Source organism: Pseudopipra pipra, chromosome 7, assembly GCF_036250125.1.
Source record: "Pseudopipra pipra isolate bDixPip1 chromosome 7, bDixPip1.hap1, whole genome shotgun sequence".
In the NCBI taxonomy this organism is placed as follows: domain Eukaryota; kingdom Metazoa; phylum Chordata; class Aves; order Passeriformes; family Pipridae; genus Pseudopipra; species Pseudopipra pipra.
The window spans coordinates 20967919-20994303 of NC_087555.1; the positions used below are offsets into that span (position 1 = coordinate 20967919).

General features: G+C 38.9%; 1 protein-coding gene across 1 annotated transcript in view; it reads right to left on the reverse strand.

Annotated features, from left to right (window-relative positions):
* Positions 1–23523, reverse strand: part of SCN2A (sodium voltage-gated channel alpha subunit 2) — a 75931-nt gene extending 52408 nt beyond the window's left edge. The window contains exons 1-2 of the mRNA XM_064661014.1: positions 23415–23523; positions 2418–2737 (exon numbers count right to left, since the gene is read on the reverse strand). Of these exons, the coding sequence (XP_064517084.1) occupies positions 2418–2684 (267 nt within the window). The 5' untranslated portion in view covers positions 2685–2737; positions 23415–23523. The remainder of the gene's footprint in view (positions 1–2417; positions 2738–23414) is intronic.
* Positions 23524–26385: the final 2862 nt, after the last annotated feature.

Here is a 26385-nt window from a genome sequence, read left to right on the forward strand (position 1 = left end):
ACTGCCTCTCCACAGTTTCAGCAATAACTTGTGTATTACTAACATTTAAAAAAGCATTTCTGAATGTAATAATTTCTTAAAAAATGAGAAACAGAGGAATAAAGTCTTTAAGTTTTTTTAAAATTCTTTTGATTCCCATACATCTGGGGAAATTCTTATCCATTCCTATAATTTCTTCTTTCTACACATGGGTCAAAGTTCATGCTTGTTGAAAGCAAGTGGATCTAGCCAGCATTGTGGCAGTCCTAGAAAGCCCAAAGGGCGTATCAGCCATGCAGACCTGGAACACTGCCAGCAGCCATGATCTGCCTCAACTGGAATCAGAGGGCAGCATTTGTAAAGATTATGCTCTACTTCTCTGAGCAGGTGTGGCAAACAGAGCAGCTGAAATCCTGAAAACACAATGCCTCTCCCTGCCTGAAATAGTACATTTCAGACTTTCAAACTGAGCATGTTTGCATTCCCACATAACTATTGATTCTCAATCCACACTTTGGTCCTTTATTGTAGGGGAGAAAGGTTTGGTTTGTAATGTGCCATTCACTATCACCATTTTTCAACTCTCTTCCTATTATTCTTGGAGTCCATTAAAATATAGCCTCTAATAATCAGAGTTCTTATGTTTTCTGTTCCCTTTACTCTGACAAAATGTCTGATGAAGTATCATTTGTGTGCTGCTGACTCATCAAGACATATTAAAAAGAAAAAATTGAGCCTGACATAAACAAGGATGTTCAAAGATATTCAAAGAACACCAAGAAAAATAATAGGAGGAACTATGATTGCAACATATAGCTTAAAGTCTTGCATCTCCTACTAGAAACCACTATGCTTTTGGAAAAGATCAATACAACTGCTGGGCATTTCTCAATCAGGAACAAGCATTCCTCAGGATTTTACCCCACATCCACATTTAACTGCAGAATTACTTTTCTGGTTTCCAAAGCATGATAATACATGCTCTAACTTTAGGATTTCTAGCATTGAATTTAGATTTTTACTACTGCAGAACAGGGAAAGAAGGAAAGAATCAGTACTTTGACCCAAATAATATTTGCCTTCCAGACTTCAACAGGGTAAACCACCTGAGTAAAGGGAGCAGAACATGATATTTAATTGCAAACCTTGTTTTCAAATTTAACTCATGATTCTCCATACATGAACTGAGTTTCAGAAATTCTGCAATGAACATTTCAGGCACAGCTGATTTTTTGTGAGCTGTTCTGTTTAGTTCCTCATGGTATGCCTATATCACTATTGCTTCAACATATTACAGATGAGGCATACCCCTAATTCCTGCAGGAAATATCTTCATTTGTATTTTTTCACTTAGTTCAAGTTTGACTCATGACAATTCTTGGGGTTTTTCTTCATTTTTCTTTAAAGTAGCTTCTTCACTTTCATGTTTTTTGTTTGTTTGTTTTTAAATTCACTTGGTTTTATTTGCTAGCTAGTTTCCACAGAAAAAGAAAAGCAAGCACAAGAAAAAAATTATGAAAACAGGAAAGAGAATCGTTAATTTCTTCTTTACTGGTATAATAATGATGGTGCAATACATATGATGCCAAAATCTAAGGGACTGAAATTCTGGAGGAAAACCAAGGCCATCTGGACACAATTCTGAAGTTCAGTACTTTTGTTCTGGCCACAACGGTTGTTGTTAATTTAAACAAAAAGAAAACATGTTTTGTTTTTTTTTTTAAACTAACATCTCCAGAGAAATATTTTTAAAATTATGTAACATTCTGTCAACACTCCAAGAGCAATTCCTACCTCCTCTTTATTTATGTCCCTCTTTTAAACACCTCTTCTTTGAAAACAATCATAAAAAAATATAGAGCCGGATGTCAAAACTTTTTCAACCAGACTAAGCTGGATATATGATGCCTCTATAGAGTATAGTATGGAAGAGGATGATCTTCATCACATCCTAAGAAATTACCTTTACATACTCCCCTATCCTTCCCAGCACCAAGAGAATGCAACTCAAGACTTTCCACATGACAGTGAACAAACCTAGTAACAAGGTGCCTGGCTACCTTTGAGATGGGTTTCATATTGAAGATCTGCTCCTTTCACATCTGTAATACAGCAATTCATAATAATTCTAAAGATAACTTCTGTGCTACTTCTTCAATTTGCCTGTGTGTAAACCCCTGAAAGTTACAGTTTTTGTAAAATGCCAGGTATATTAAAAAAAATCTAAATGTACCTCTACTGACAGACCAGGTCCCGCAAACTTGCATTACTAATTTCTGTTCTTACAATGGAGATTTCTGCCAATCAGATCAGCTGTTGGGGGAATGTATTAGACGGAAGGACTGAAGGACTGGATCAAAAAAACTAGAAATACTATGCGAAGGGTTTTTTGTTACTTAATCTTCTAACAGTCTGATAGAAATATACAACACACTCACTTTTTTATTGATATAATACGGGTCCAGGTCTTCCAAGGGCTCGGACACCATTCCTGGAGGTATGTCACCGTAAATAAATGGCAGTGTCTTTCCTGCCTCCAAGTCACTATTTGGCTTTGGGCCATCTTCATCATCCTCATCTTTGCGTTCCTGTTTGGATTTTTGAGCTTTTTCTTCATTGATACGCTGCTCAATAGCTGCAAGTGATTCTCTTGTGAAATAGCGGAAGCTGTCGGGTCCTGGTGGTACCAGCACTGATTGTGCCATCTTTTCATCCTGCACCTCTTAGTTACTGTTTAGCCTCTCTCATAAAAAAAGTGCTAAAAATATAAAAAATACAGAAAAAATTTAGAGTAACACAGACAGCTACAAACAATGTAAAGGAATATACTTCCACAGAATTTTCTGTGGGACATCTTGTTAAATTCAATAGTCATCATCCATGAGGAGGCTGCTGTGAAATGAATTTTTAAATTTGTTTTTATTTCAAGACAAACCATTTTCCTTTGCAGCTTGCCTCTTAGAGTTGTCTTGAAGGTATCAATTCTTAAAACATTTAGTTTAAAATTCATTTGAATTAACTTAGTGCTTGCAATGATAGTCAGTTCTATAGACTGATAAAATAGTCACATACAATACAATAACATATTTTTGCCTTTATTAAGGGTAATGTTATCCATTCCAGTGATTAAAGTAGGAGATATTTTCCACTACATTCAGTGTGAGGAATCAACAGTTCTGAAGTGTTTGATTTGGTGTCGAGGAGCAAGACTCCAGACAACTCACCTCCTTATTTTCCTGGAAGCTGCATCTTGGACCAATCCTCCCTCTAGCTATATGGACCAGAAATGACTCCTAGAATTCACTATTGCCATGTATAGCCAGAGGGATCAGCTGAAAGCAATACGAGATTCTCCTTCTCTTTGGAAACAAATATGCTGCCTTTGCAGAGCTGCCAGCTCAGGAAACAATATTCAAGCATAAGCACCTGTATACAGATCCCCTGCCTGGCAACACACTGTGCACTGGAAGAATTGCTGAATGGAATAAAAATGCTCTTTAATCATTACATACTACTCTTAGATCTTTTATGTCTGATATATAATATCAATTGTATATATTTTTCATAAATTTCACTAGCAAGAGCAGGATGATCTCTCCTTAATGTCTCCAGACAGTTCAGCTAAAAAGAACAAGTGGAAAATATTCCCAATGCAAATACTTTGATCTGAAATCACAAACGGGATCTCTGCTGTAGTCTACAAGAATTTTTCTCAAGAGTCCTTCTGAGTAAGCACACTAAAAATATGGCAAATGCAATAAAGCAACAAATTTTGAGTAAGACAATATACCCAGAAAGAGTTATCAAATTAAAATGATACAACAGTTTGAATACAATCAGCAGGATCCTATTTTACTGCCTTGCTTAACACACAGACTCCAACACAGCCGCAACAAACTCATATTTCTGAAGGCTGCTAAATAAGCTGCAACATGATGCTTTCTCCTCCTTTCCAACCATATGCACATAGCCATTTACACCTACACAAACATCCACACACATCCCAACTCCTGCAGGTCTCCCTTGAGCATGCTCTCCCACTGCAGGAAAATGCACCGGGTGCATTCTGTCACAGAGGGTCTGTAGCAAACTGCTGCTGGAAGCTGCACTGACTAGTAGCAGCAGAAAGGTTAATTAGGAAAATGAAAGTGGTCCTGCAGCAGAATCCTGTTCATTATATTTTTAATTACAGAAGGAAAAAGAAAAAAAAAAACGAAAAAGCATAATTCTGTTTTAATACTGCAGAAAACAATTAAAAATTCATTACCAGTGAAGAATCTTGCACTTATGTGGGTTTGGAATGGCACCAAGGAAGACTGCAGCTAAAATTCCATCATGTCTTTTTCTTTTTTTTTTCCCCCTTCTCTCTCTCTTTTTTTTTTTTTTTTTTTTTTTTTAATTCTCCTTGTGCAGACCACACCTAACTTCCTGCTGAAGGATCTTGGTTATTGAAGTCAAATCTGGCATTTCCTGTGTGAGCCTACTAAGCGCTGTAACTCTTATTGCCAGTAGATGGTACTGATATACACCCATAAATTCTTGTCAGAAATGGTAAAGAATTTTTGCATGCTCAAACATTTGCTTAAACTGAGATTCTGGGACTAAAATACACAAATTTATATAACCAGCCAAGTCTCGGGATTCTCAAAAATTCTTTTGAATGCATAGCAGCTACTGCTGAGGAGACCATAGCAGCTAAAACTGTGAAGGTGAAAGAGAAAGAAAGTAGGAGAGATAGCAAAGTAAGAGAAGTTAAAAAATGGAGGTTACAATGGCAGTGTACAACCAAAGCAGTTGCTGAAACCGTATTATTCTCAGTCTAGATTATTTTAAACTATAGCTTGTGTAAATTTTCTAAAATAAATGCATACAATATATTCAATGTGTATTCTTTCCAAATCTGGAAAGCCAGAAATGAGAGAGAAGGAGGGCAGTTTTGAGTGTTCACAGCAGTGGTAAGTTCCTGTACAGAAATCATCTCTTCTTGCTCCCTGCTACAGCAGGTGATCAGGAGCACTGTAAGCCCCTTTCATGTGGCAAATCAGTAAGACACCGCTTTTGGGCACCACTCCACTGAAATGCCATCCTACCTCTTTCCACTCTTCTGCCTTCTCTCTATTTTCTTTGCTTACTGATTTTTGTCCTTTTTCTCCCATTGCACTAATAAAACTTTTTACCTCTCTCCTACCTCACCATCGACCTTCTGCCCTTCCCTCCTTCTCTCACACGTACACAAATCTCTTCCAAACTTTTCAAGCACACAGGTCTTGCTGTATCTATACATTCAGATGTTCTGTCAGTCATTTACTCCCTACCATCACCTCTCCTTCAGCTGTGAAGAGGACAAGAAAAAGCTGTGGAAAGTAATAAAAAGCAAAAGGTCATTCTAAAGTGAGAGAGGTTGGAGAAGGAAAGAATATAGTAGCTGAAGAAATGGCACTGTGGCTTTGAAAAAGAAACAATGAAGAGAAGGAAAATATTGATAATTTGTTTCTTTGGTAATCATGGTGATAGAATGATCAGTTTGACTTAATCAAAATAAGGTTTTTTAAATTTTCAGCAATTAAGAAAATATATGCTGAATGAGCAATGAAATTCAAACACATCAAAAGCATTGATTTAGTTTTGACTTATGTAAGTATTACACAACATTTTAAAATAATGTTTAAAGCCTTTCTAGAAAAGTGTTTTATTTGAGAGGATTTTCTAATTTCACAGATGATTCAATGAAATCAACAAAAAGTTTACAAACAATTCCACTTAACCAATGTTTTTGTCAAAAAGAAGTTTGGATGAAAACTTCTGGCTGGATCTAATTAGAACTATGGTTTACTTGGAGCTGCTCTGAAGTCTCAAAATAAGAGGATTGAGACAGCACAGATTCACAGGAGAAGTAAAGGAGCTTCTAACTACAAAAGCATTTTGATTATTTATTCGTGTGGATATGCACGTATGTGTTTATGCGGCTGCTTATATATGAAAGTTACAGTAAATCAAATACCTGAAAAGCTGGGCTCATTCACACAATATGGAAAAGGAGCTTCATTCTTCCATTAGTGGCATATTAAGTTACAGCATCTGATTATTTGTTTCGTATCGTATGGGACTGAAATTACCCAGGATCTCAATTTGATTTCCACCAGTGCTATACAATCTAAATGCACAGTGTTAGGCAGGGAAAAGTGAAGACAAAAAGGAAATAGCCAGTGACACATTGTATCCCATTGCCTTAGATGCTCTAAGGGTCTAGTCTTACTAGGCTGTAAAAAGAAGTGAACAAATATTTTAAAGAGACAGACTAGACAGGAAATGCAATATGATCTTTGCATAAGAGAAATATATCTACTTCTACAAATGAGACCACAGTAATACATCTAAAGAAGCTAGTAAGCATTCTAAAAGTATATTAAAATAATTAGATACCATAGCTATAGTAAATGTAACAGACAAAATGAATAGAAATAGAAAGGGAAAATTATTAAATTGAATAGCAAATATCAATCAAAACCCAATCCAACATAGCCTATATTTAAAAACTATTGTTCAAACATTGTCAAAAATTACCTAAAAAATAAATATGAAATAAGTGTAATAATTCTGGTAATAGGTAACTTCTGGCTACTGTCTAGCTTCCCATCTACAGCTATGGGTACATTTTATGAACAATTGTATCACTAGTGGTATCCATCCTCCCTCTACGACGGCACATCTGAAAGCTTGAAGTGGACTTTATCCTTTAATGACTTGGTGAATCACATGGCCCATAGAAAGGGTAGAGATGAAGAAGTGTTCAGTGTCATATGTAAAGAAACTCTACATGAGGGTGAAGGATTTTTGATGGGACAGAGCAAAGAGAAACTTGTGAGTCTTTTCCTAGTTGCCGAGCAGCTCTTCATCTACAAACAATCCTCACTAATAAAATCAGAAGAAAAACACATTGATAGTTTCTCCTCAGAAATCTGTAAAAATTAACTGTCTTTGTTCAATGGTAAAGTATAGCATTAAAATGCACAAGTGGCAATTTGCCATCATTCTATGGTTCTTTACTCTCCAGCTGTGTGTTCCTGTACTATACGAGATTGCCCCAAAGTGCATGACTTTTCATTTATAGTTCTGAATTTCATCTCGTTCCAGTAACACCAGTCATCAAGCTCATCTAGTCCTTTCTGTATAATAGCTTGCTCAGCTTTTGACAATGCCTTCCAACTTTGTGATAGGAACAAAATACATTGGCGTTTGTCCATTTTCTTTGCTGAAATAATAAATTAAACTTTAAATAAAATCTGTCCCAAAATTGTAACAATGACAAGGAACTTCAGCCAAAGTGTAGGTTACTGTGATACTTGTGGTAGTTTGCAAGATATGTTAGTACTACCCTAAAGACTTTAATCTTAAAAGTAGTCTGAAGTTTATGCTCTAAAATGAAATTGTATTTTTTTAATTGAAAAGCAAAAGGGGTAGAAAAGCAGAGCTTTTTCTTCTTGTAAATAGTATCCATTTAATCAAACACACTGAATTCCTGTCACCTCTTCCTCCCATGCTACTTAAAACACTATACTACTAAATTATTCATGGTGATCTAGATGACTGAAAAACCTGTTTGTTAGCTTTGAGATGACATGAAACTGGGAGGGCTACAGGTAAACAGGAGGATAGTATTAGAATAAAAATGTACTGGCAAATAACACAATGGGCTCAAAAAGTGATTCAATTCACTTGAGAGATAAAAGCTCCACCTTTTTTATTTAGGTAAGAATAAGTAACAGAAAAATTATAGGATGAGGAAAGAATCCAATGATAGCTCTGCAGGAAACAATCTAGAGTACTTACGACATCACAGACCAAGGATGAGTGAAAATTGTCAGTCTTGCAAGAAAAAAAAAAGCAATTACTTGGATTTATAAACTTTTGAACTGATCTTCTACTCTTCTACTTGGAGCAGTATGTCCAACTTCGTATTACATTTCAGAAAGTATGGAAAGAATTCAGACCACAGCAATAAAATATAAGTTATGAGAAAAAATCCAAGGAAATATAGGATTTGAGCTCTTTCTGCCTTAATTTTACGTTGGAAAGATTGACTGAAGACACAGTGACAGTCTTTATACGGCCAGAAAGCTCCTCCGAGGAAAAGGAGGAATTAGTTTTCTTTTTATCTAGCATATATTCAAACTGGTTGTGGGGTTAAACGGCAGCAAGAGAGGTTTGTTAGGAAAACCTTTTACCACTGAAAAAACGGAATGAACAGAGTAGACACACAACAATCATTTAAGTGCTTTAAGAAAGGTTAGACCTTGGAAAAAACAAGATCAGAGTGAGTTTTGTAGCAAAACTGATCAGGATGAGAATCAAGAAACTTTTAACAGGCCGTCACTGTGTTAGGGTTTTAATAAGCATAGGTTTCTCATTGTTTTATGCTGCTTCATCTATTATTTTTCTCCCCAGGCCTCAAGGGAGCAAGAGCTTATTGTTTATATACCAGAGAAGCAGAAAAGAAAGGGGGGTTGATTTCAGTCACTTTGCAATGAGAAAGTTCTTGAAAACTCAGTGGGGGTGCAGTGTAGAAAAAAATGACATCACATGCAAGAAATTCTAAACACTTCTTTAGAGAGAAAGGGACAAGAGTATCTAAGGAAATACTAGTGTGGAATAGGAGAGATCTGCCCCCAGTTTTTCTTTAGCCTCTCCTTCCATACTTTCCTTTTTACCTAGCCTGACAAAAAGAAATTAAAACAATCGAGTTTAGAAAAGCTATATTAGTCCATTCTCTTACTTGCAGCTCCCATTACTGTTATTCTTATACATGGGTAAAATAAATCCTGGAAATACTCTGTTCTGTCTCACAGAGTATTATCTCTGTAACCCTTCTGGATCTGTCAGCACTCTATGGCACAGCATGAAAGATTGTATAACATGTGATGGCACTGTCTGAAGGTAGAAGGTTTACAGCTGGTGTAGTATCTCTGCTAAGATTTATGGGCTCACTACTCCATGGCTGAAATTAGACAGCAAATAAACATCAGTTTTCCTGTGCTTGAGGTTTGTGTGTTTCATACAACGCTGCACTGTCTGTTCAGTAGCCAGAGCTGTGACAGAGGTCCCTTCATACAATATCGACGTGCTGAATTGTGCACTTTGAACAGTAGGTGTTCCTGCACAACAAATTTTTCCAAATAGTTCTTAGAAGAGCTATATAAAAATACAGCTTCCTACACATTTTCCAACATTTTAAATGGATGTATAACTAGCAAATCACCTTTGAAAATTCAGTTACTGAAAATCTTAAGCCAATATGAGATAGTGCTGTCAGAAAGGACAGACGCATTTTCCACCCGCTCTGACCCTGTTCATTTCCCTGTGCTGGTCTGAGCATTTCTGCACCTCTGCATTTTAGCCAGATCAGCTCACTGGTCTGGCTGAAAACTGTAAATAACTGGCCAGATTTCAGACAGATCAAATAACTGATCTACTGCACTTCAGAAAAGAAGTTAAGAGGCACTTTTAGAATGCAAAGGACTAGCTGACTACCTTTGATGTCGTCCAAATTTTAATGCTTCTCCTACGTGCAAACTCAAGAGGGCTTAAGGTGCCAGAGCACGAATAAATGGATCTCCAGTTCCTGAATAATGGAGCACAACAGGGCTCTAACAGTTGTAGTCAACAAATATTGGCACAGAGCCTGTACCTGGCGTAGAACCCAGCGTAAGTAGGATAACAAAGCAAAAAGGGTTATTAAAATGCCCAAACACTAGCAAATCTAAAGATCAAAATTGCATTTGCATTCAGTTACAGCAGTCTCAGGACTGCTCTTCCAAGACCAGAAGGTGATCAGGATTACTCTTTACCTTTCAACATGGACATCAGGACAGCATTTTCTGTGAAATGTGCAGCAAGGATCTTCTAATGTGAAAACAGGTATACAAAGATCCCTATTGGGAAAGTTTGGGGGTCCTTCAAATCAATTTTCTTACTCTCTTTAAAACTTATTTCAGAAAACTACCCATAGGGCTATATCAAGATGTACTCCAAAGAAATATGAAAAACACATTGGTAAAAATCAGTAGATTGTTATCTTTACTTACAGTTAACCAATAATGGGCAATGACTTGCATTTGTTAAAGTTACTGCATTTTACTCTTTTATCAGAAATGGCCTTTGAACAATTGCTGATTTTCAACCAAATGTCAGTGCCTGAACAAAAAAGCTACTTGTCTTTCCAGATAAGAGGCCCTTAAATCTCTCCTTCTAGCATTAGAAAATTTGGGTTTTTTCACTTGAAAATACCATTCTTAACCTTTTTTTTTAATACAGTGAAATAAACTTTCTGCCAGACTCCAATGAGGTCCTCCAGTTCTCCTCAACCAGAGGAAAAAACAAAGGCTGATTCCCACTCAAGAAAGATTCAAAACAATAGTTCAAGTTTCCCTTCACAAAAAGAGAAATACTGTCTCCAAAGCAAACAGCAAATGTGGGAAAACAATGCAAGACTATTCACCAAATCCCTAATGAAGCTGGCTAAGTGATTAAGGCCTTTCAGCTATCTAGTTGCTGTGGGCTTTTCTTAAATCAATCTTTGCCCTGATATCCATTGTGAGAAACATATCCCCACAAGTACAGTCTTGTGTGTCAGGCTAGAAATATATCCATTTTTAGTGTGTTTGTGTGGGGAGAGTGAATATACAATTCAAAGATGTAATGATAACAGAAATGCCATATGTATGGGATGAGCTAGATATTTCCAGATGCCTGAACAGGAGAATGTGCTGACTACTTATGCTGTTAATAAAACATGCTGTGATTTCTTTCCTGACAAACCAGAACTCAGAGTTTAACATTCCCAGTACGGGCATTATGTAAAGATGTTTAGAATGAAATCTCCATTAATCTTAACTATAGAATGGCTACAGAAAATTCATAAGTAATTTATATCCTTTTGAATACAAGACACCAGGTAGATAGAAGATTCTAATATCCCCCTAACATCTGCCTAGCAGTTTTGGATGAACAATCATAAATCATGATTCTGAACCTACTGACAAGTGATTGTGGGAAATACAGTGTGATTCCATTTTTAAAGCCTCTGTCTTCTGTTGCAAACACAACTTATGAACAAGACTGTCCCTTTTCACTCACAGCTTACGTAAGCCCACGTCAGGTCCCGGCAGCGAAGCCGGGCCAAGCTCCTCTCAAGCCAGGGACAAAGGGCCAAGGACCGAGCCCTCCGCCTCAGTGAACCGCTGCCACCAGCTTCCACTGCCACCCAAAACACTTCCACACGCTCCCTGGAACCTGGCAGCGCCAACATGCCCATACCGCGGGCGCTGCGGAGAGCGCTGCGGAAAGCAGCGGGGAAGGCGAAGGCGGTGGGTGAAAGGCAGGAGGGGGAAGCCAGGGCGGAGCCCGCCGGGCGCCACCGCCCAGCCCGCCCCGCCGGCGGGCGCCGCAGGTGCGGCACCGAACCACCGCCCCGGGTCTCGGCACCCCCAGCTGCCAAAACCAGGGAAGGTGGGCAGCCCGATGTCGCTGGAAGCGACAATCCCGAGTGAAAAGCGGGCTGGGGAGGCGGACGGGGAGCCGCCGGGCTCCGCAATGGCGCGGCGCCGAGGGGAGGTTGCCAGGCAACCGGCCCGGCGGCTGCGGCACCGCGCGGCGCGGGGGGAGCGCCGCCCGCGGGCTGCGGAGACTCCCCGAGAAACCCCCTCGGCACGGGGCCTTTCCAGCAGGAAAGCGGGGGTAGCTTCAGCCGGACCTCATCACACGGGAGAAGCAGGAGGGGAGGGAAGGAGCAGGCGTTTAGTGAAGGGCAGATAGCGGCAGGTCGCGGAGAGGCGGACGTGGAGGGGGTTGCTGTGGAGAAGCGGGGGTTCGGCCGCATTGCGCGGGGACGGGGAGAACCCGCCCTTCAGGACTCGCCTGCGAGGAACAGTCGAGGCTCTAGACCAGTCCGGGGCTGGAGCCCTGCCGGGCGAGGTCCTTTCCCGCTGTCCCACGAGCTGAGCTGAGTAGCGACGGAGCAAAATTCAGGCTTTACCACCAGGGCGGCAAGGAACCGGGGGATCACCATCCCTCCTCCTGCTAAATGTGTGAGCCGCCTGTATTGGATACAGATAGTCAGCCATGCTGCTCACTGCCTGCAGCCAGCCAATTCCCCTTCTCCAGGCTGAGGGGAGTGTTGAGAGTTTTTTTAAATAGGAAACGATGACTGTAAAACCATAGAAACGGACATGGGGAGTGGGGCGCTGGGACAGTTCTTACATCGTCTCCACTCACTTCAAGCTGTTGGTACATTATTAAGAAAAAACATCCACTACGTGCCCTGGTTTCAGTTTAGTACATGCGAGAAGGCACGAAGAAGGTACGTATCAGTTTGTAACTTCGCAAAATAAACAAAGAGAATCTGGATCTAAACGGAGCACTCTCTAAATGGGCCTGCAATTGCAAAGACTGCTTAGTAGTAACAACACAACTGCTTCTTGAGAAACTTTCTTCCAAACCCGAAACACAATAGACACGGAAAGCGTGAGGGCCATCCCACATGGGGGAAACAAATATCTCCATGGATAACAGATGAGAATTTCCCCCCTGGGAACTGTACTGAAGCTGACAGGCTCCCTGCAGCTGCGCTGCACCAGCTGCCAAGGGGATCTTGCAGGGGTTAATGCAGCTTGAAAGAAGCATTAACTCCCTGGATATCTATCAGCCTTCAAGGGCAGGATGCCACAAAATGTTTCCTCATATGCACTACTCATGCCCCTACTATGCAGTTGCACCTGGAAACATAGGAAGGTCTCCAAAGCAGATAGAAACGCACAAAAAAAGCACAACTACAAAGCACTACTCGTCTCCACCAGATTCCCTTTGCCACTGCACTGGGAGACCTGGCATTGTTTCAGGAAAGTGCCACTTTAAATAAGCAAGAAGCAAAGTGGTTTCAGTGATTCTGGAAATTAAGTCACAGATGAGGTCCCATATTTACTTTAAATATTCTTTTAGTCTTATGATGGTTTATGGGGTAGCAGTTGTTACTATATCCTTAGGGACAAAGTGCAGATGGGTCCAAGCCAACTACTAGTTACAGGTTGTCATGTTTCATGATAACTGCAGATGAGGCTGATGGTACTCTTTATTACTGAGATGCTCAACCTGTCCTTTTTTCATTTTTTTTTGTTCCCCCCTTGCTTGGTTATGCCAAACTTGAAGTGCTGGGGCTAAAATTTTCCATTTTTCCCTCAGACTGATTTTTGGAGGGAAGCTTCAAGTCAAATGATGGAACCATTTCCAAGAAAAAGCTACATATATATATTTCTCCTTAAAATTTTATAGCTTCTGATTTGCAAAGCAGGAATATGAACCCCTGCAGCAATTTTTTTGCAAAACAGGATTCTGAATTTTGGACTTTTTCTTCTGGAATGGTATCTATAATACTTGCACAGAGTTGAAAAATTTTGAAAAATTAGTTTGCATATATTTGAAAGAAGACCCCAGAGGTTTAAAAGTGTGAATTACAGAGATAGTGCCTTTTCCTGTTAACATTTCATTGTCCATCTGAGGGGATTTTCCTGCAGCTGAAGTCTGTCTTTGTGGACTCTGCTGACTCAGGAGTGGGAATGCTTTCATCTTTGTGTTCCAAATCATCCTATATGCTGTTTCTTAAAAAAACCAGACCAAATAAAACAAAAACAAGCAAGAAAAACTCCACCAAAATCTAGAAGGAAATACAAAAGGAAAAGGGGGCATTTAGGAAGAAATATCTGAGATTGAAGACAGACAGCATAAAAAACCTCCAGGGAAATGATACGTGTAAGAACTGTCTGCCTGGATAAAGAGACTGTCTCAAAATTAGCTGCAATAGTCCTGGAGGCTAGCTGGAGAGACATGAAAAGCTCAAAGACTTGTAGATTATTATGATCAAGAAATTCATGTAAGTTGATCAGTTTGACCTCAAAGGAGACCAGGCTGGGAAAAAGTCAAGGAAAAGGGAAGCGGGGGAGCCACTATAATGGGGCAAGCTGAGATAGGACAAAGCAAAACAGCTTGGGATGAATGGGCTGGAAGGAATAAAAAGCTGAGATAACTGGACTGGAATTAATTGGAAGGCTAAATATGAAGATGAGAAAATGAGTTTATAAAGAACTATAAAGATGACAAGTTTGGAGCTCTGAAGTATGTGTGAATGTACATTAAATAACTCCTGATCATTCATATGGGTATCAATATGGTCTCCCTAAAATTGTGTACAAACAGTCCAATAAATAACACCTATTACTGCAGGCAGAAGGACTCAAATGACAGCATATACTCAAATTGAGATCTGCTTTACTTTTGGTCCATTTGTCAGTAGATACAGTAATGCAATATTCACTGTTTTCTGCAGTATACAATATGAACGAGCTCTTACAAGTAGTGAGATTAATTTTGAAGGAGACTTCCTTGATTCGTTGGTGGTGCAGAGGGATTGGCAGAACTGACTAGCAGAAAAGAGAAAAAAGGATGATAACTATGTGGGCAAAAAGCACTGTCCTCTGTGCAAGATCTGTATGCTGTCTTGGGGAACTGGGTGTCACCTCTGCCTGTGTCATGAAGGAGGATTCCCCTTCTCTGGCATCAGGTGCCTGCATCTTTAGGCATCCACATCTAAGCCAATCTGAACTCCTTTCATATTCACTAAAGAAAAATAAGTCCTTTAAAAGGCAGTTCTTCTGACCTATTTCAGATATCTACCTTAAGATGAGGCAAGTTTTGCTCTAGAAGTGCCTGTCTCTCTCGACTGACTAGAAAGGGAGAGAGATGAGATGAATCCTACTCAGTACTGCCTGATGGCAGGCAATTCACTCAAACTGCTGCTTTCACAGGTGGCTACAAATCATGTGTGTGATTTCCAGAAGGTAAAGACAGCCTTAATTTAGTGTTCCACAACTGAGTGGTTGACTCTGTCACTTACTAAGGTACTTTTAATGTGATTTTTAAAATGTGAAATATTTAGTGGATCCTTTTACTTCCACACTTCTTTATTAAATATCAGCCACTTATTTTGCACCCATTACTATTATTCCTACTTTGCATTTTGAGAAGAAGAACCATGTGTGGTTTTGGAACCAGAATGACATATGAAAATATATGTGGTTTGTGGACAGATACCCAATAACAGAGACAGGGTGAGAATTGAATATACCTGTTGTAGTACTTAACAATATAGATTAATTACTGTAATTTTAATAGTTATTATGTATTACAGTTCTGCCAACTGTCCAAAACTTCACACTACAGGCATTTTTACAGCTGAGTAACTACATCTTTTAAATGAAGATGTCACCAGTGTAAGACACACAAGGCTGGATGTATATTCAAAATTTGGCAACTGAAAAGGAAAAATTAAACCAAACAGCATGAAATTAGATCCCATGATGAGTAATATGGTTAGTGACTTGTGCAGAACAGCCAAGCAGTGATATAGCATTTCCCAGATCATCATACAGGAACCACTGGAAAACTTTAGAGCTGCAGCTTCATCCCTCCTGTGCAAAGGAAGACAGCAAACATCACCACTGCTCCCTGGTGACCTGACCAGCATGTTTGTTTCTCTGGGTAATGAAAAGCTCAGTCAGACATATAACATTAGAAAGCATTAAACAGGTCTCTATTAAATTTAGAAGATTTTTTTTTAATCTGAAAGGAAACAGAGTAGTTAATTGGCCCACAATTAAATAGAAATGCCATTAAAACCCCCTGAAACAGTTTACCAGGCCCAATTTCTGTTTTCCTTTTACAGTGTCCTGATAACCCAACTGTCGCATCAAGACATAAACTGAGAACTGAACACTCTAAAAACATCTCTATGAATCAGGCTGTCCTAAGGGACAAAATGCATATGGCAGACACAGAAAGGTAGTATCAGTATTCCATCAAGAAACTTGAAAGGCCGGAAGGAGCAACACAGACTCATAAATGTAGGATGAGAGGAGGTGTTTATGAGTGTGTTTATTCTGACATTCTGCACAGTATGGATTATATCAGTCTCCTTACTTAAAATGAGCCTCAGCTGGAACATGCCAAATTCATGAGAAGCCCTTAGTAAGTTACCTAATGGCAAACTATTATTGCAATAACATGGGTGCTTGGTTTATACTTAGACATCATTTTCCTGGGTAGTGATGTTAAGAACACTTCTGTACCACTTCTCCTTTTAAGTACAGAAATGTGCCAGAAATGGAAAACTGAATAGTTACATCATATATCTGCCCAAAACTAATTTTTGTAGCTCCTGATTTTTTTTTCATAAGAGGGATAAAACAAACAAGAGCTGTAAAGTTTAGTCACTTTCTTTAAAAATACAGATTGTTTCAAGGTAACTTTAAAAAAAAAAAAAAAGAAAAGGAGTAGAGGCTTGTTCATTATAGTATTTTATTACTATGGGGAAAAGAAGGATTGCTGAGGATAATCTACAAAATTGTAGGCTAAAATAGAACTGCAGCTCATTATAACTGGGTGACTTGGAACTGAGATTTCTTCTGTGGAGTTTGATAATTTTCTCCAGTTTAGAATAATTTCCTAACTGTTAATTTTCTTAGAATATATTCCATTTGCATCTGTTGGTATATGTGAATAAAACAAGGGCGCAGATGTTGAAAACCTCCTCAGGAGAGTTCTTCCTTTCCCACTACGTTTGAGCCAGCAAAACAGGTTCTGATTAGATGGAATGCAGGAGCTCCCCAAAGGGTTCATTCCTTGCTCACAGCATCACCTGCAACCTGGAGCTGTACCAATGCAAGGAGATTTTCCCACTGGAGCCAGGCATGCCACACTGCTTATTTCCATAAAGGAACATGGATACACGTGTCAAGATTTCCTTTGTAATGTATTCCACTTTTTTCTCATATAAACTGAATTTGTATACCCTCCTAAAATTTCACTTCCCCCCTCTTACATTTAACTGCCTTCCCCCCATCTGTCTCTCTTCTCTAGATTCCCAGGGGATATTTCCTTTCCTTACTGCAATTCCAGAGTCACTCACCCATCCTCACAATATTTATACCAGCTCACTCAATTTCTGCATCATATCCATCATCTTTCTCACTAAGGACAGATTATTTTGAGAATGTATGAATCCTTAAACGGATTTGGAAGTGAGGTCAATACTGAGAAAAGCTATATAATCCCTTTCCCAGCAATGGAGAATGCTTCTGGGTTCCCAGCCTCTACCACTCCACAGAGCAAGATATCAGCATGAGTAATAGCACCCAAGTGTTCCGTGCAACATTAAAGGTCATCATCATCATCATCACACCCTGAGGCTTATGTTCAGTTTTCCCCCACCCCCGAAGGATACTAGCGGAGTAAAGTCCCAGATTTCTCTCTGTGAGACTAGCCTGCCTTTGGCTTGGCTTAGAGGGCCGAAGCTTTGCTTCAGATCAAAGATCATGTAATTCATAAAAACTTCAGCTGGCAAAAGCACAGATATCTTTTTACAGTCGCAAATGTGAAGGCTGTGAGGCGCTTTAAATGTTAACTCTAACTGAAAGTACTGTAAAAAAATAATTTGAAACAATAAGTGTTGAAAATGTTCTGACTGTTGCATATGTTTAGCCAACATAACTACTAAAGTAAACTGTTTGCAAGATGTAAAATATTATTCTGTTGAAAAGTGACTCTCACAAGTGTGGCCTAGTAACATTTACAATCTATTGCTTTCTAATCAAATTGATTTCCCTAATAATTTTTAACATTTGCATCTCCCCATTGCTTCTGACAGTAAAATTGTGCACTTTCCCTTTTGTCTATTGGTATTTTCCAGAAGCCAGATGGAAATAAAAGGTTAGCTCAACCTGCACCCTATTTTCAAAGCGTATTCTCACTGCTTCACTAGGAGAATTAGAATTAGAATACTACTATTTTCAGTAGTATTAAGGTGGCACCTTGGAAGCCGTCTCCTGTCAGCACTTTTGCAGTGCTTCCCATTCTACAAAATGGAAACCAGCCTCTGCACTGCAAAATCCAACCTGTGCGAGTGCATTTGCACGAGGTGTTTGTGCAGCCATCACTGAAGTCTCAATCTGCAAACAATCGTGCAGTGTTTGCCCCATGTCTGCTTTCAGGTTAACACAACTACAGATGGAAGATTTTTTCATTCTGCCTGGTGTCAGTACTTATCTTTTAGTTTCCATGGTTGCATTATTGACTCTCAGCAAAGAGAAACACACAGAGCTCACACACTCTACAAATACACCTGTTATACTCTTGTGATACGACCTTGCGTGCCACAGTCCCAGTTAAAATAACCTTGCCAGAGACTTCCAGTAGGGAAAACTGATCTTAGAAAGCTTGCCTTGTGGCCCAAGAGGTAGGATTTTCCACTGGTTTTTACTTGGTACAAATATTTACCAGTAAACAAAATACAATGAGTATACATAGAGATAGGCTGTCAAATTTCAACTACCCTGGGCAGAGCTTTTGTTTCATAATAGTGTTTGTATAGAAATTTGCCATACACTTCTTTATAAGCACATAGTCTGTTTAGATGCTCAGGTGCTCCTTCAACCTTCTCTTTGCACCTGTTTATGGAACTCATTTTTAAACAGCACATCCCAATCCCAGTGTCTAGGCAAAGGACATTTGTTTCTAACCTTGCTACATGCAATTTATGATGCATTAAACTCCAGCCACTATTTCTATCAAGATCACAGACTGTCAAATTTTTCAGGATGCATCTGACTCCATTTTATATACATCTATGGAATCTAGCTCCTAATATATCTGGGATCCTACTGAGACAAATGAGTGAGTCTAGAACACAGTGTATTGCTTTAGAGAACTTGAGTCAGAATCCTAATTTCAGAGTGAGTCATTTACATTTATCATCAAACAAAACTACATTAGGGTCAAAGTCTGTGGAGGATTTTGCAGTTATGTTGAAAATGGTGAGACATGGTGAGGTTGGTATAGCAAAAAAAAAAAAAAAAGGTATAAATAACACCCATTCAGACAGGAAGACTGTTTCTGCCCCACTGTAAAAGTCTGCTGATAGTAATTCATCTAAGGCAAAATTCACCCTGCTGTCAGAGGAATGACAGCACTAGATCTGGAAATATTGTAGCTTTAATTAAGTTAACTCAGTACCAGCAACCAGAAAGCTACAGAATGCTAAGTTCGCAGGCCAAAATAATCAGGTGGGTTTGTATAGTTCCATACAGCACAAACACTGCCTTTGAAACCAAAGTGCTGAGCTGAGAGCTGGCTAGACCTACTGCTGTCGTGCTTTTTACTGCCCGGTTGAATGGTACCCAATTTTTTTGGCTAGAGTGGGCCATTTCACATTTTCCAAATTACTCAAAGCCATACGCTACAACTCCGTTTAAGACCAGACAAGCAGCACCATATGCCATAAAAATCAGGCATCTTCTGTGATATGACAAGGCCACTTTAGAGGATGAGAAGACCACTTGCTCTATGTTGAAAACCTGGACGTCCATCATCTTAAAATGCATGCCTGCTCACGCTGTATGTTACCAGCTTGTGCAGGTAAGATAAATACATCCTGCATAGAGCAATCATTATATTATTGAACATGATCCTGTTTCTTGGTAGGGGAAGTTTGTGTTTTTAATGCATAATGGGAAGTACCTGTGAGGATGTCCAAAAAGATGAGTGAGAACCATTAGCAGTTCAAGAACAATTCTTCTGGCCAAAATCAGATTCTGCTCACACTTAAGGGAAGCCAAGCTAAGAATCGAGCAGCAAATGGGATTGCAATTACACAAAACTTATGAAAACTTCATACAGAAGCAATCACTGAACTTCAGCTAGAGACCTAAAAAATAACTTATTCACAATTTCTTAAAAAAAACCCCAACATTTTTTTCCCATATAGTATGAACAGAGCTGACAGAGTTTTGTTTGCTTAATAGTTTCCATCATGTTAATCTCTTCATTATGCCTTCAGCTTTGCCAAACATTAATTGTTGAGATTGGATTTATTTCTTTAATGACACTATAAATGGTGAGATACTTCTTTCAATGAAGTTAGAAAGAAAAGCTTAACTTGACAATGCGGATTCATGTATCCTCGTGATACAGTTTGAATGCTTATCACAACAAAGTCATCACCTTTTAATAGAAAAAGGACATTTGTAGTCTGCTTATTGGAAAAAGTTTGAAACCATTATTTCAGTAATATACAAGTTTATAAACCAATAGGCAAGAACGATGAACCTATGTTCTTTGTTTTTTTAATAGGAAGATTAAAAACTATTTTTGTAATTATTTAATGAGCATGATGGTAATTTGCAGGATTAAAATGTATTTCCAGCCATTTTTTTGAGAACTTTTGCTACAATCTGTTTACTCTGAATTGTGTCAAGTAGGCTGCTCGGGCGATATAAGAGTTTGAATTTTGTTGCTCCTGTTTAAATTTATTGAAATCTGGCCATTCAGCTCTTCTCTAAAGTAATTTCTAAATATGCTCAGAAAAAGCTTCTTAGCATCTTGTAATAAATTCTTACAGAGCTGCCACATGTTGACTATGTTTCTGCCTGGCAATAGCAGCCCCTTCAGCAGCACTGATAGCTGCTGAGGCATCAAACATGGAAACCAGGAGTGGAAGCAAAGCCCTTCAGCTGGTCCCAAACCAGTCAGAGGCAGAAAGAGGAAGCAGCCTAACTTCAGCTGGAGGTAAGGGTTGGAAAAAGGAACAATAGTAGGTTCAGGAGCAGAAATAAGAGAGGTAAAGTTGCAAACCTGGAATTCAAACTGAATAACATGAATGTGGTTAATCAGTGTTTTGCCTCCCATCATTAACACCTCTTGAAAATCAGGTACATTTGCCTTTCAAAGACAATTACAGAAGAACAGGAGATTCAGGCCACTATTGGCAGAATGCCTTTTAACCCAGCATTTCTGAGGCTGGTAGGTGTCAGTGAGACGACAGTAGGCACAAGGAGCGGATTTATTCCAGTGACTTCAGGAAGCCTCTAGAAAGGAGGCCCTGGGATCCCTGACGCCTGCTTGGCAAGCTGGGACTGAGGGTGAGAGGAACAGGAGGGCTCTGATGGGCAAGAGGCCGCTCCTACTCAGGGGGAATACAGGACCAGGGTCTGCGGCTGCAAAGGATCCACACTGTGCTCTGGAGAAGCAGGTGTGAGCATGTGCATGGCTTTGAAACATTGGAAGCAACACAGTAAAATCTTGTTTGAGATTTTCCTGCTCCAGCCAAGAGCTGTATGCATAAGAGGGGACCATGGTTGCATTTCTTGCTACCAAGTAGGATTCGAGCAGGTAGACTATATGAGATGTCAGTGTTCTCTCCATCCCTTCAGTGGGACAGTTTTAGGGCTACTCGGGGATAGAGCGGGGTTGCAGGCAGTGACCCAATGAAACCATTCATCCAGGTCTGTGACAAAGAAATCAACAGCAAGCAGCCCTGGCAGCGTAACTGATGCTGGGCTCTTGCTCTGGCTGCAGAGGAGGTATGCTGGGATCTCCTGTGGAGATCTGATGCTTATATGAGTATACTTCTGTTAGAGTATTTCAGATGAACAAAAATAGAAAGAAGGCTTAAATACCCCCTAAAATTAAGTTTTACAAAAGGTAGAGAGGGCCAACTTTCTCTTAGGGTCAAGTTTTGCTTGAACTTCTCCAGAAATATCCTACTTCATTCCTACTGAAAGGTAACTGGATCATGCTTTGATATAATATGGCCATTTATATGCCTCTTATTTCCCAAGACCTAATGCTCACAATGAACATACTCAAAACCTGTAATAACTCTATGGATTTTTCTTTTTTTTAACATAAAAGTTAATCTATAGCTTGTCTTTGAAGCTACATGCTCATTTGGCCTACTAGGTGCATTTTATGAACACTGTAAAATTTCTGTGATTACAAAAGTTATTCTTTCCCTTAAAATTGGTGCAGTCTAAAAATCAAGATAACAGAGCCAGGTACTTGTCCACTTGCCTAATATTAAGAATGTGAGTCATCCCATTGACATGCCTGTTTGTTGTTGAAGTGGGGCCTATAGACATATGAGAGCATAATTTATTTAATGCATTTGTCACTGGAGGAAATTGCGGATCATTTGGACATGATTATTCATCATTTCTCCAGATCTGTTCAAGAATTGAGGATCCTTTACCACTAGTGAAGAGATTTTCAGATACTACAGCGGCTGAGCCATACACAGATATACATACTGTAAACATCAATCACAAAAATACAGCCAAGCAGGCAACCTGCACAGATGGTGAGAACGAGCATGAACCTTCTTAACATTTCACATGTATCTATGGAGTCATCTAAACCCAATGCAGCATCCAGCATTCAAATCCCAACAGGCAATTTTCTGTTGCTTCACTAATCACCACTAAAAGAAAAAAGTTCACCTTTATACAGGTGTGTGAAATTTTTGATTAAGTGCTACTTACCACCTTATAATGAAAAGCAAAATGCATTTAAACTGATTGCACATTATTTTTTCACAAATTGGCTACTGAGCCCCTTCTCTGATCTGTGACTGTGTAAGTCTGTGCATTTCTATGTTGTTTTTCCCAACTAAACATATGTAATGTAATTCAAAGAAGGTAAGAAAAAAGACCCAAAGGTTTGAAAGAAGAGTCAGGGGGTGCTGCATGAGCTTCCCACCTCCTGAGTCATTCTGCTGTCTCTCCCAATGTGTATCATGCTTCTAAAAAAATAACGAAAGGAATAATTTTTCCCTCTCATGCAATATGGAATGTATTTTTTTAATAAAAATTTCGTTCTTGTATATGTAAAACAATTCACAAAACATATGTGTTTCATATGGTATGTGCAGCAGTGCAAAACCATGTTTAGTGACAGACAAGTAAGTCCTCCATTCTGTCTTCCATCAGGGAGAGGCTGTTTTGGGAGATGAGAGAGGGGAGAATCCTGTAAACCTCCCATGCCTCACAGAAATAAAATGATGAATTTAGGAAGTAAAGAAAGCCTCAGTCTGAAGATAGCATAAAGAAGCAACAGCACATTTCTGCATCAAAGCTGTGCAATCCCAGGGATGTATTTGTGTGCTTTAAAACACATTCCAATTTGTATTCTGAATACAGCACAGTATAGCCTCCAGTAGAAAAAGAAAACACTTGTGGATGACCACCTCAAAATAACAGCAACAAATTACCACAATTAGGATGAAAAACAGAAACTCAAAAGTAATCCTTATAAACATGCAAGCTTAAAAAAAATCGGATCAGAAACCTCCAAAGAGCAACAACATTTTTATTATTGTGCTAAGACCTAATTAAATGCTGTGAAAAATCCATGCAGTGGCAAAGATGGCTATGATTTCCTTTCCTCTTGGTCTATTAATATTAATTGAAAACTAGGTGTGGCACCACAAGAGAACAATCTTGGTATAAAACAACTGGAATTTGTTGTCTAAAGCATTCCAATTAAATAAAATAGTGTCTTACCTGATTAAAAGAGAATTAAAAATCATAGCATAAGAAATATCCATACACTTGTAGATAGATGAGAGGCTCCTACTGCAGGTACAGGTTCCTGGGCAAAGAAGCTTGTAAACTCTTAATTTCACTGAAATGAAAAAGGAAAGAAATAAAGAAAGAACCTCCCCATAGAGGCAACAAAGGAACCTCTGCAGTATTCTGTAGTCTCTTCGCCTGCTTCCTGTTCTGAGATTCACTCCTTGAATCCCAGCATCGATCAGAAAATTGGTCGTGGGGGAAATGAAAAGGGGGGAGGGGGGAGAAGAGCGGAGGGGGAGGAAACAAGGCGGCCGCGGGTTCTGTGCGGGCTCCACCTACTGGCACAGGACGAGCCCGCTGGATCCGCACACCCTGCCCAGCCACCGGGGAGGTGTGGATCGCAGTTAGCCCCTGATTGCACAGCTCTAAAATAAAGTAAGACTAATAAATGCTTACAAATATTTCAAAATGGGTTTGAGGTTTAAACTCCATAACTTTTTTTTTTACATTGAAGTATACATTAATATACAAATAATTGCAGAAAACTCAAGTTCTGCCAGATATCTTTATTTTGCTATGTCCTAATACACTTTATGTTTAGAAATAAAGAAGTCATTCTTTATTCAGACCCCCCCCCCCAAAACTACAAAATAGTATAAAATAAGAGTGCTTGCTATTTTCCCTTTGAGCATTGATTCTGCAAAATTATAAATTACATTTATATCCTCTTTGAAAGACAAAGGAGGAAAGATCTTTACGTAAGACGGGAGGAATGGATGCTTAGATTTCACCAGTACTATTACATTATTGCTTAGTAAAAAGTTTTTAGAGTGACATGTTTTATATATTTTAACACAAACCTCTATTGCATTTTATAGCGACTTGAAACTGATTTTTCATACTCAGGACACTGTAAGTTGTAAAAGACTAATATACAAGTTGGCTGCCTCACCCAGTTGTCTCTAGCCACTATTCCCATAATAGCAGTGTTGGATTTACTGTTACTAAAGGATACCTTATACTGGAATGCTGGGTAGCTGACTGTTTCTACTTTTATCTTCTATTTCTATCACGTACACCTGCTCTGTCACATCACACAGCAGCCACCTGCACATGGGGTTGGCTCAACAGTTCTCAGCTGTGGAGGAAAATTTAATCATACCAAAACATGGGAGGGGTTTGGGGGAGGAAAAAATGCAAAAGTTAACTAGAAATGAATCTAGATGAAGACCATGGAATCTAGATGAAGACCGTGGAATTTTTAATTAGGATCTGTGATCTGACTCATTACAAAAATCACTGATGTCAACATGGGAAGTAGCTCGAGAGACAGTCCCTTTGAGTAACAACTTGCAGTTGTGTCACCTTAAACCATTCATCATGGTTATCACAAACCCTTGGAGTGTCTTCAGGAAAACGATCCATTTCTATGCTTGTTCAATCCCTACAATGAGATCTTGGACCATGTAAGAACTCTGAAGTATTAAAATAGTTCAAGTAACTACAATAATAGGTCAGAACACCTACGTGCGAGCATGGACTGAGCGTCTTAGAAATCCTACTGTCACAAAAAAAAAAGATACACTGTAGACTGACTTTGCTTTAAGGATTTTTTCCTATAAAGTACTATTTCATGCAAAAATAATATTTATCCCTGTGAAGGATTTCCCCGCGAAGGGCCGCCTGCGTTGCCCGCAGTGAGCGCTGTCCGCGGTGCTGGAGCACGGCCTGGCTCCACGGGCACTGCACGTCTCAGCTCCCGCACTCTCGAGGGCACGGAGCAGGAAATACTTTGGAATATACTTTGACAACTTTGTATAAATATGAAAGAATATAGGCCTGCTTTAGACCTAAAATAGTGAAGCTGATATTCTAAGCCTAATTCTAAAGTCACTTCTTGAAGGTACTTTTCACAAAACAATCATTTCATTGGAATATGTAACATTAAAATTTCAAATATTAATTCAACTTACTTCATAAATAAAACAAAAACTTTAAGGTTATCTAAAAATATACATAATTTGAACTAATAATATCTGAAATATTAAAAGTGAGATAAAACTGTTATAAGAGACTTGGAGATTGTATGAATTTTTATCACTTACACTAATATATAATTCTTAGCAGTAGTGTAACAATTTAGTTAAAAGTGTACTGGTAAGAAACATGCATTTCCACTCCATTATACAGGATATTTTTTCTCTCACAAACTCATAGACACTTTTATTCTGTTTTATATTCTGTAATCTTAATCCTTCTACAGTCTGTTATGGTCTCACTTCTTTAATCTGTAGGTTTATGACAATTGCACCTTAGTGGTAAAGCTCATTGGCAAAGCAAGATTTGATTTTCTATGTCTTCTTGAAGAGTACAGTGAAAATGAGATATGGTAATATCTCACATATATCACAATAAAATGCCACAATAAGTCAAAGATAAGAGACTTTTAACTGCTGAAATTCACAGCATTTTTCTAAGTTTACATTTTCCCAGAAAAACTGCATTTTTCAGTGGCACAAACTTTCAGTTACATGTCTGTGAGAAAATAAAGAGTTTTTCTATGAAAAATTCAGAAGAGATTCAGAGAGATTCCAGTAAATCTCTCAGAGCTGATTCTAAGTCTCCTTAAGCTCTCCAACAACACCTTCAACATGGTTTATTCATGGTGTTATTAATCATAGTAATTATAGTAAATATAGGAATGAAAACAAATATCCATTGAACAAATCTCATGATTTTTTTTTTATTTAAGTGTCCTAAAACTAGCATAGCTGGAAGAATCTTTTTGCTTATTCAACCATGCTGATAGAGCTCGTTTCTACCAGAAATTTCTCTTTGCCTCTCAGAGCATGGCTAACAGTCATCTGCATAAAAAATAACCATTCTATTAAATCATGCAAAAACATTTGCCCAGAAGAGATGGAGCAAAAGGTCAAACTCCAGTTTCCACAGCACATGG